We start from the raw sequence: 10,968 nt of genomic DNA on the forward strand, positions 1-10,968 counted from the left end.
GCATGATTTTGGTCCAGCGGCTGGAGCACCTCCGGATATAAACCTTAGGGATGGACAATTCTGTCCATTTTGGTGTCTCTCCATTTCTCATTTTTCCAGTCATTTTCCAATCTTCAGTTCATCGCAAACTTTTAGATTTTTTTAAAGTTTGCATGAAAAGGCGTACATATTTTTGTGCGTATTTCTCCTCCATGCATGTTTTGGATGCAGTTTTGCCTAGTGTGCACACTTTTTAAAAGTAATTTCCCCGATATAATGCATTTTTGAACATTATTTTCACTAATATACACATTTTGGTGCACACGTTACCCAAGACACACGTTTTAAATTGCAATATTCAGAGAGATGCGAATTTCGAATGATAAGCGCGTTAGTTCAAATGTGCAAAATTAGGTGAGCTCACAAACTGTGAACCGAACAAATTTCTCCGCCATCCCTAGTTAAATCCATACAATCTTACATAATTATATACTGAGTCTGATTAATTTACTTTAACGAATCCAGGGGCCTACCTGGGCACAATACTTGGGCAGTTTTTGTGACTTGTGAATTTAGTGATTCTTCAGAAAAATGATTACTAAATTCACAAGTGGGGATAAAATTATTATTAAGTTCAACAATTGGAGGTAAATTGCGGGGGGAACGCTTCAATTGGTGAATGAATATCAATATTTTAAGTTGTTCTGCCATGCAGGTGATTGGATAAAGTGATATTGTACAGTGTTGATGCCCTTTAAAATGTGCGGTTTTTAATGTCTTTTCACCCTTTAGCCAATGGGAGAAAAGTGTGCACTTTTGAAAAATGCGCACAGAAATACACACTTTTCCCATTCAATTGAAAAGAAAAACAGGTCACAAACAAAAATGGGAGTGAGGTGAACTGAGCTTTGAAGTGGACTTCGGAGAATCTTAGCAAGCTCAAGCATCCCTAGTTCTTCCATCCCTATCAGTGAGCCATGGAGCAGGTAGGCAGTGGCATCTACTGCTTCTCCTTCTCACTACCTCCATTATCTGGGCCAGAGCAAAAGGCAGGTGAACAAGCAGGTTGCAATGGCAAAGAGGCGGAGCAACTCCTGGGTCTCTTGTCCCCTGCTGGGGTGTGGGCCCTTGGCAGGTGCCTGACCATGCCTACCCTTGACGCCATCCCTGCCCATCATTACATCTTGTGGTAGCAAATTCCATAGTTTAACTATATGCTGTGTGAAGAAGTGCTTCTTTCTATCTGTTCTGAACGTCCCACCATTCAGCTTCATCAGATTACTCTGGGTTCTAGTATTATGAGATAGGGAGGAAGACACCTCCCGATCCACTTTCTCCACACTGTACATAATATTGTACACCTCTAGCATGTCTCCCCTGACTTGCCTTTTTTCTAAGCTAAACAGTCCCAAATGTGGGAGGGGGTTACTTTCTTCGGGGGGGGGGAGTGGTCCAGACCTTTGATCATTTTGGTTGCCCTTTTCTTGCATTTTTTTTTCTGAACATGCTTCACATTCTAGTTGAAATCATTAGAACTTTTAACGCTGCGATACTATATACACACTTACACGACAGTTAAGTCCCATTGAGCTCAATGGGGGCTTACTTCTGAGTAGACATGCATAGGATTGCACTGTAAAGCACTTTAGATGCTTTGTGCCCTCCTAGAGAGCATGCCAGCTAAAGTTTTGACAAACACATGGAGAGTACCTCAGATCCAAAATCATATCCCTGACTTTTATTTTTTTTAATTCACAGAATGCCTGTACTGCCTGGAATACTTAGTTCATCCCTAATTATCCCGGACATATCTTTAATTCTTGGTTCTTTTCTGCTTTCTCTAATCAAGGCTTTGACTGGGAAGCAAATGAAATATACAAGACAGAAAACAGAACCTATGTATACCCTACACAGAGGTAGGTCAGCTGAAATGGGCCTCTAAGAACATGAGAGGTCCAAAAATCACCTACACAATGCTTTTTATTCCACACAAGCAAAGAGCCAGATCAGCATGGGTTTTACCTGACTATTCCTGTTAGATTAAAAAGAAGAACTACTCTCTCAACATCTCCGCTGCTTAGATAGGGGCGATAAATCATAAATATATGCTAACATGATTTCCTCTTATCTGACACAGTGAATTAAGACTGTTGAGCACAAACATTTATAGCAGAAATGACAAACGCTTCCTTTTAGGTATACAGCATCAAAACCATTAAGTTTTATGGTAAAGAACATTTAAAGGTAACGCAAGCAATATACGTTAGCACACGAAGATGTATTTGCATGTATGCACAAACGCATGCGCTGTGCAAACACATATGAATACACTGACCATACGGGTTTAACAGAAAGTTCTCTGCTGTTTGAAAATATGCAATGGGACAGCAATTCACAGATTATGGCTGTGTTTGGATGTCAAAATGAATAACTGTTTATTATGACAAAAACAAGCCTAATGTCCCCCAAGACTCATGTATTCCCCTCCCTTTTCTGTCCTCTTCTGGCAGAGCCATAAGAGGAGTTTGGAAACTTTTGCTTCTGTTTTTGATTAACCACAGCTTGTACTGTTATTCAAATCCAACAAAGTGTGGTTAATCATAACTATGGTCTCTTAGAAACAAGCCAACTTCACACCATGGTTCATGAAGTTGGCTTGTTTCAATAAATCACAGTTAAAATTAACCACAGTTTACGGTTTGAATCTCATGCTAAATTGTGGTTAATCAAAATTGGAAGTGAACGCTTCCAATCTCCTCATGACCATGCCAGAGGTGGAGGGGAGAGGGGAGTCTGTAAGCCCAGAGGGAGGCTGAGTTGTTTCCCATAATGATAGACCATAGTTTATTGAGATGTCCAATGCAGCCTAGGTATACTGGTGCCACCTGATCAGTGAAAATTCTCTGTGACTTTCATTTGACAGCCTTATTTTGAAACTTCACTGGCTTGCACTGCTCCTTTTGTTCAAGCAGGATCATGTGACAAACTGCAGTAATAAGCAGGTTGGAAATTCACTCTCAGGATGGGATCATGGAAATGAGATTCACTTGATTGGATCAATATCTGGGATCTCACAGAGGAGAAGGGATTCAGCTGTGACTTTGAAATTTTTACTTTAATGTGTTTTCTTTTCAACAGCATGCCAAATGTCTTAGGATTTAGAAACCTAGAGAGAATATGTGGTTAGGAGTCTTCCTGGAAAACTCCACCCTGATTGAGAACCCTAATTTAAATCAACATAAATAATTTAGTGAAATCTTTGGTCAAAAACTGCTCAAGGCATGGATTCCAATTTACTTTCTACCTTAGTCCATCCAAGTTGTTGATGAAACTACAGACAAGTTTAGATCACTTTCTCATTTGACATTACTTTACAGAACAGAACCGTGATTTTCTGTATCCCAGGGTTAATAAAAACAACAGCAGCAGACAGACAGACAAAATTCTGCCACTATGAGGATATCATGGTGCTATTCATTGGGCAATTCTTGGTATCCTTACTTAGGAGTAAGTCTCACTGTGTTCAATGGGGCTTACTCCCTCATAAGTTTGTTTAGGATTGTTGCAGCCTTAGAAATTCAGAATACTGAAAAGCAGCAGCAGTAGCAGCAACAACAAGAATACAATAGCTTCGATGAAATCTCAAGTCCCAAGCAAAGGGCAGACTGATAGGAGTCTTGCCACCATTGGGAAAAGGCTTCATTTGGTTAAGACACAGCCAATACCTTACACAAGCCTTCCCCAATGGCCATGCTTGCTGGGGATGATGGGAGTTGTAGGCCAAGACATCTGGTGCATACCAGGTTGAAGAAGGCTGCCTTATGCAATATCTGTCAATACATTCCATCTCTGCATTTGGGTTCACTATCAACACAATGAAATTTTGTCATACCATCCTTCATTGTGATATATGCTCTGCCTCAGGCAAACAATATTACTGTAAGCTCTTTGGAAACAATTGACTTCTATGGGTAAAAACAGATGAATTAGAAACAGGGTCATAGTGGTGGTGGGAACAAAACCCAGTTCCTGCCCCCAAAACGGTTGATCAAAATTTGATTGTCAAACACAGTGTCCCCAATTATAGCCCAGGGCTGCCTGCAGGTTTGAAGGGCCCTCAGCAAAGTGCCCCCTGTGGGGCCCCTCCTATATTGCTGCCTTCATGCCATTGGCTTATCTGGTGGTAGATGTGGGTGGCTACAAGCTGCGATTTTAAATGTCTGACAATGCCCAAGAGTAGTGTCAGTTCCAGCCATTGTGGAAAATTTAAAATAGCAGCTCATAGCCACTCATCACTAGGGACTCAGGGCAGACATCAGTGCCAGTGGATCCTGCCAGGGCACTAGGAGGCCCAAGTGGGCTGGGAGCTGATGCTGGGCCTGTTGCAGGTTGTTTACTTTGCCACACAGGCCACAAGATGAGAGCTATTTAGCCAACTCCTATTTGCATAGCCCCATCCTAGGGTCTTGGACTATTTTTTTGGTCATGCTACATGGTGACAAAGAGACAAAACCCAGAAACTGGCTTTTCTTTATAGAAGTGATTGTCATTTTATGAAGACAAACAGGATAACAATTGTAAACTATTATGAAAGCATTTTACAGATAAAAAAGTGTCATAAAATCTGTGCTCAGCCTGAAGCTCACAGGATAAGTAACTAGCTTGGGTAAGGAACTACCTCTCAGCCTAACCTACCTCCTAAAATTCTACACTGAGCCTTGTGGAAGGGTGTGATACAAATGTAACAAATCAATAAAACATATAAACTTTATAAATCTTTGTATTATAGAGAAATAAAACATAATAACAAGAGCAATTATTTATAATAAAGGGAAACTAGCTAGTCCTTTTTCACTGTGAGGTATTCTGTCCCTGGTGTAAGCAGCTGTATAAGCTCTCACACATGTGACCATTGTAGCTTGGCAGCTCTGAGGTCACATCATTAATTACAAAAAATATGTGTCTTATTCTCCACTCCATTACACTGGTTTTATGCCCGTATAATTCCACTGAAAGTTCTGCAGCTATACCCACATAAAAAAGGAAATGATAAATGCTTTTCAAAATGCAGGCCCTTTTCCCTGTTCCACAGATCCAGATGCATATCCTCTGCCCTGCCCATCCTAAAACAACATTCTTTTTAAATTCCAAAAATGTCTGAAAATGGCCCTATCAGAAGTTTAAACAACAACAACCAATAGTTCTGGTTTATCCAGAATGCTGTGCTATTCCCCACTCCTTAAAAGTGCCCCCGGACAATGTACGGGAGTTGATTTGGGGGAGCAGTATAGCAAAAGAACAACGGGCGACATTCACCAAAGCCGAATTCTTTTCATTTGTTAATTGCCTGGCACGAATTGTGTTGACATTGGTCTGTACTCAGCTCTAAATATGTTAAAACCTTCCTTAAGAAAGGAGCTTCAAAAGATACAGTCATTATATAAGATCCAGTACATCTACTGAGTTCAGGATAAATCCACCCACACAAGCAGGAGATCCTTACTTTCTGAGATACAGGAATGTATTGTCCGGTCTCCACCAATCACTTCCTTGAAGAGGCCTTCATTTAAAAAAACATCTTATCTGATGCCAGAAGGGACCCACACAATGATTAACACGTTGTGGAGGGGGGAAATATGGGGTGAGAGCAATTAGCCCAGAATGTAACAAATCTAAAAATAAATTGGCTTCACTTTTGTCTCCCTTGCACCAGTGTAGGCAGAGCAACATTAATTAGCGTAATAGGACAATAAGAATTAAATTGGCTGGGTCACCAGATTTTTGCCGGACGGCTCTGCTGCTGCTGCTGCTGCTGCTGTTGGTATTCCTATCCAACTTCAAAGATTTGGAAAGATGTTGCTGCAAAAGCTGGAGAATAGAAACCTGTTTTTCATCAACCAGGCTGGCCTGACAAATTAAGTCTGTGGAGCCATTAGATTAAGATAAGAGCTTATCTCCTCGACTGACATTTATTCAGAGGTTTTTATACTGCTCGGCTAGTAATTAGAGTCGTTGAATTTTTAACACTGCTTTGTCCAGCCACTTGACAACCCAGAGTCCAAAAATATAGTGTTTGAGAGGGGTTTTTTAAAAAAAAAAATTAACCCAAGAATGCAAAATAATTAGCCTGGAAAGGTTTCTTTTTGTTTCTGGAAAAGTACCATGACGCTAAAGCATGCAGGAAGGTTTTAAGCAAGTCTGTTGCATAATCACTTGTATTCAAACCTGGCAGCCCCCTTACATTAAGTCTTTAGGTAGTAAAGCTTAGGTATCTTTTCTCTCCAGGATCTATAATTTCTTTCAGCCCATACATCTCGCAAATGCTAACATGTTACGAGGGCATAATCAAAACGGTGGCCCTAGTCATTAATGACTGCCTGCTGTTTTACCCGCCTAATTCGGTGTACAGGCTGTGATTTCACAGGAGACTTTCAAAAGGAATTTTGCTTCATATGGGCTGATTTCACTGCACAAGGTTTATTTTTCCTGCCCTAATTTTTTGTTATAATGGCAAACTGATTGCTCCACAATGGGCCGATATATTTGATTTGGATGCATGCTTTGAAGGCTGCCTTAGATTAGTAGATCTTACGTGTGTGTTTTAAGCAGCTCGTTTTGAGTAATTTGGAGATCAGAATTGGAATAATAAATTAGTAGTTAAATGGGTGATGCGTTATTTATGGAAATTTGGATGGCTTGTTATGACTGCATCCTGTTAACAGTCCCCAATATATTGTTTACACCCTTCACTCAACATGCTAAGTTTGTTATCTTTAACAACATTCCCCCACCCCCAACACACACACATCCAGAAAGCATCTTGGAATAGAGAAATATGAGGCCATCCAACTGATCCATTTGCATTTTCACTGTTTCTCGTACCAAAAGGAAAGGAGCCAGATTTGTAAGGAGGGGCTCCTGAATATGATGTTTCCCTTTACATTTCAAGAATTACAGTATTATGTGCAGAATCTGTTCAATAGTGTACATATGACTACACTGATACGTTACAATGTAGGGCAAATGCAGCTGACAATTTGTCAAGATTTATTCACTACAGCATGCATGTAGCCACTTGGTAAGCTGGCCATCTAAGGGAGGGATTTGAATCATAGTGGATAGATCAGCCTTCTCCAACCTGGTGCCCTCCAGATGGTTTAGACTACTACTCCTAGCATCCCTCTCTCATAATACTAGAACTTTGGGTCCTCCCATGAAGCTGATTTGTGGGAGATCCAGTTCAGATAAAAGGAAGCAGTTTTCACACAGTGCATATGGAATTCACTACCACAGGATGTAGTGATGTCCACCAATTTGGATGGCTTCAGAAGGGGGTTATTACAAATATATACAAATTCCTGGAGGAGAAGTCTATCAGTGGCTACTAGTCCTGATAGGTATGTGCTACCTCCAGTATCAGAGGCAGTATATCTATGCACACCAGTTGCTGGGGAACATGGGTGGGAAGATACTGTTGCACACATGTTCTGCTTGTGGGTTTCCTGTGGGCAGCTGGCCAGCTGGCCGCTGTATGAACAGAATGCTGGACTAGATGGACCCTGGGTCTGATCTAGCGTGGCTGTTTTTCTGTCCTGACCATTGGCTAGGCTGGGGCTCATGGGAGTTGAAGTTCAAACATCTAGAAGGTATGAGGTTGGGAAAGGCTGGGACAGAGTGTCAGACTAGCATGAGCTATTCCGTCTGCATGGCTGTCTTACCGCTGTGACTATGGGAACATCTTAGGCAAACAGTTCATGCCATTGGTAGGACCAGGGTTCAAGTCCCCAGTCAGCCATGAAGCACACATTGGGCCAGTAAGCATGGCCTACCTCACAGAGTTGTTGTGAGAATGAAATGGGTGGGTGGACAGAGAAGCATGTACACCACCATGAGCTCCCTCGAGAAAGGGTGGGATTCAAACGTAATAAATCTAAAATAGGTTTTAGATTCATCTTTGGCCAGGCTACAGTAGGGACGTACGAAAGTCACTTACCTTTTTGAAGGGTGACATTCGCGGTGGGGGGGAGGTGCTCCGTCCCTCCCAGATATTATAACATTTAGTGATATGATACAATGCTGAGTTTCAACTTGCTAAGTGGCTTTATTCACCCATAGTTGCAGCACCGCTCACCTGCTCCACTGTAATAGCGCATAACCCAAAGACATATACTGTTTGCCTAGGACATCCCTATAGTCACACGGAAAGGGAGCCATGCAGACCAAATAGCGTGTGGTGGTCCTGTGCCCAGAGTGTGCACAGGACCAGCGCACAGTGGACAGTGTCCAAAATATGTTCAGCATGTATGTGCCTTTAAAATTCAGAATGCATGTAAACTAGTTCAGTTTTAGGGCCCTGTGTAAAAAGGGTGCAGGGAGGTATCTTTGGAATAGAGCAAATTGCCCACAGCTCTTTGAGCAAAAGATGCCTGATCTGAAAGCTCATCTTTCTCCTTCCCATTTTGATCTTGCCAGTCACTTGTGTTCATATTGGTTTCATCTTCATGGACATTTCCTAAAAAATGTTATTGCCAAATAGGGCTGACCTGAGCTTACTACATCAAACAAAAGAAAACTTTGCAACACAGCTCAGTCATTAGTACCTACAAAGCATGTTGTTTACTAGTTAACAAAAAGACCTAAACCATGCCTTGCAATGTGCCATAGTGTGCTTTGCAAAGTGCTTTCCTTTGATCTAGCACAATCAGTGCCAGGACTTCTATATACCTTGCAGGACCTGAGCTGCTAATTAAAAGCGAAACTGTTTACAGGACCTCAGCTGTTTTTCAAACTGGTTATGGTCAACTTTGCTACATAGGGGCTGTTAAGATATGTCAGATGGGAGAACACCTTGCAGGAAAACCCAGCTCAGAATTTGCAAACGGAGCATAATTTCAGGAATGTCATCGGATTTACTGGAGACAATATACAGACTCTAATTTTCTTGGCTTTCAAGGGCAGAAGGTAAAGCATAGATCTCACTCTTTTGAGTTGTCAACAGTTGGCAGTATGTGTCCAGAAAATTTCTTCTTCCAAGTGTTCCAGAGAGATTAGCAAGATTGTGAAATAAGCATCGGAAAATATGCTAGAGAATGCCCAAACCTGTAGCATGGTTATTATGGATCTTACAATTCCATGGAGTTACTCCTGGGTTCAACTGGCAGTGTAGGATTATAATGTCAGAAGGAAAGGTTTTATAGGAAAGTCACACAAGCCATATGCACTAGGTCAGCCTTCCCCAACCTGGCACCCTCCAGATGTGATGGACTACAAGTCCCATCATCCCCAGCTAGCATATCCATCAGCTGGCTGGGGATGATGGGGGTTAAGAACATAGTTAAGAACATACTAGTTCCCCTCTACTCAGCACTGGTTAGGCCTCATCTTGAGTACTGTGTCCAGTTCTGGGCACCACACTTTAAGAAGGATGCAGACAAAGTGGAAAAGTTTCAGAGGAGTGCAACGAAGATGAACAGGGTACTGGAAACAAAGCCCTATGAGAAGACTGAAAGAACTGGGCATGTTTAGCCTTGAGAAGAGGAGACTGAGGGGAGATATGACAGGTTGTCACAGAGAAGAAGGCCAGGATCTCTTCTTGATCATCCCAGAGTGCAGGACATGGAATAATGGGCTCAAGTTACAGGAAGCCAGATTCTGGCTGAACATTAGGAAAAACTTCCTGACTGTTAGAGCAATACGACAATGGAACCAATTCCCTGGTGAGATAGTGGGCTCTCCCACACTGGAGGCATTCAAGATGAAGCTGGACAGCCATCTGTCAGGGATGCTCTGACTTGGATTCCTACATTAAGCAGGGGGTTGGGCTCGATGGTCTTATAGGCCCCTTCCAACCCTACTATTCTATGATTCCATGATAAGAAGAGCCATGCTGGATCAGACCAAGGGTCCATCTAGTCACACAGTGGCTAACCAGCTGCCAGCAGGAAGTCCCCAAGAAGGACATGAGTTCAGCTACATCCAGCACATGTGGAGGGTACCAGGTGGTGGTGGGATTGCATATTTGAAAGCTTCCTTAGACATGGGGATTCCATATTTGGAATCTCCATCGCCTTTTTTTTTCTCTGAAAAATCAGCTGGGGACGGATTTGGATCAGGACCATGGCAGCTGGGAAGGAGGAACTGACCCATTGCCCCTGTGCTGCAGCCCCATTCCAAAGCTGCCCGTCATTCTATGGACATCAGGAGCTCCAAACACAGAGCTTCTGCTCTCATGCCACATCTAGTTTGACCCTTAGAAATGTAAATCATACCTGAGATCTTCTTCAAAAGAAACATCTCTTTAGCATTTATTTAAGATTAGCCTCTGGAGAAAAGGATATTTTCAGCCATAGTGGTGGCATAGACTAACAGTCCCTGCCCTGCCAGGTCTAAGCTTCCTTCCCCACATTCATGTTCTCGAAGGATTCTCTTCAACCCCAAGAAGGGGAAGGGGAGTACTGCCTTTGCTTTCACAGAGAGCAATCTGGTTTGAAGTAAAATCAGATATCTTAAGGTAGGTCTTTCCTGTCAACAGAGAGATCCCCTATCGACTTTTGCAGCCTTCCATTCATATTACTGTATTTCAGGCATGGGGAATCTGCTCCCCATGGCCCAGACACAGCCTGAACAGGTTCCCGATCCATCCCAGTGGTCATCCCCAGACAGGGAAAAGTTCTTATCTCTGATCAACAGCTGACTGGAGATAGGAGGCATTCCCTGCTGAGCGCTGAGAAAGGCTCTCTCCCCCAGCATTCAACAGAAAAGCTGAAAGCCATGGAAGGGCACTGAACTGCTTTCATGGGCTGTTCACTGCCTTTCCATGTGGTGTGGGGTGGGGTGGGGTGGGGTGGGGTGTGTGTGTGTGTGTGTGTGTGAGAGAGAGAGAGAGAGAGAGAGAGAGCATATGTGTCTGGACAAGCACACTGGGCGCCACATGGCAGCAGTTTCTGAGGTTGGCATGCAACCTCCAACATGTTTTCCTAGAGCCAATGT

General features: G+C 42.6%; 1 protein-coding gene across 3 annotated transcripts in view; it reads left to right on the plus strand.

Annotated features, from left to right (window-relative positions):
• LOC146347963 (uncharacterized) overlaps positions 1–2,587 on the plus strand; it is a 372,707-nt gene extending 370,120 nt beyond the window's left edge. For 2 of the 3 annotated variants that reach the window (XM_084852005.1, XM_084852018.1), the window contains one exon: positions 1,829–2,582. In XM_084852005.1, the coding sequence (XP_084708131.1) occupies positions 1,829–1,835 (7 nt within the window). In that variant the 3' untranslated portion in view covers positions 1,836–2,582. Of the gene's footprint in view, positions 1–1,828 lie in introns of all 3 variants that reach the window. The other variant, XM_084852016.1, reaches the window with a different exon arrangement.
• Positions 2,588–10,968: the final 8,381 nt, after the last annotated feature.

This window comes from Heloderma suspectum, chromosome 4 (assembly GCF_057233095.1).
Source record: "Heloderma suspectum isolate Gila_16-S chromosome 4, 16-S_ref, whole genome shotgun sequence".
Classification (NCBI taxonomy): Eukaryota; Metazoa; Chordata; class Lepidosauria; order Squamata; family Helodermatidae; genus Heloderma; species Heloderma suspectum.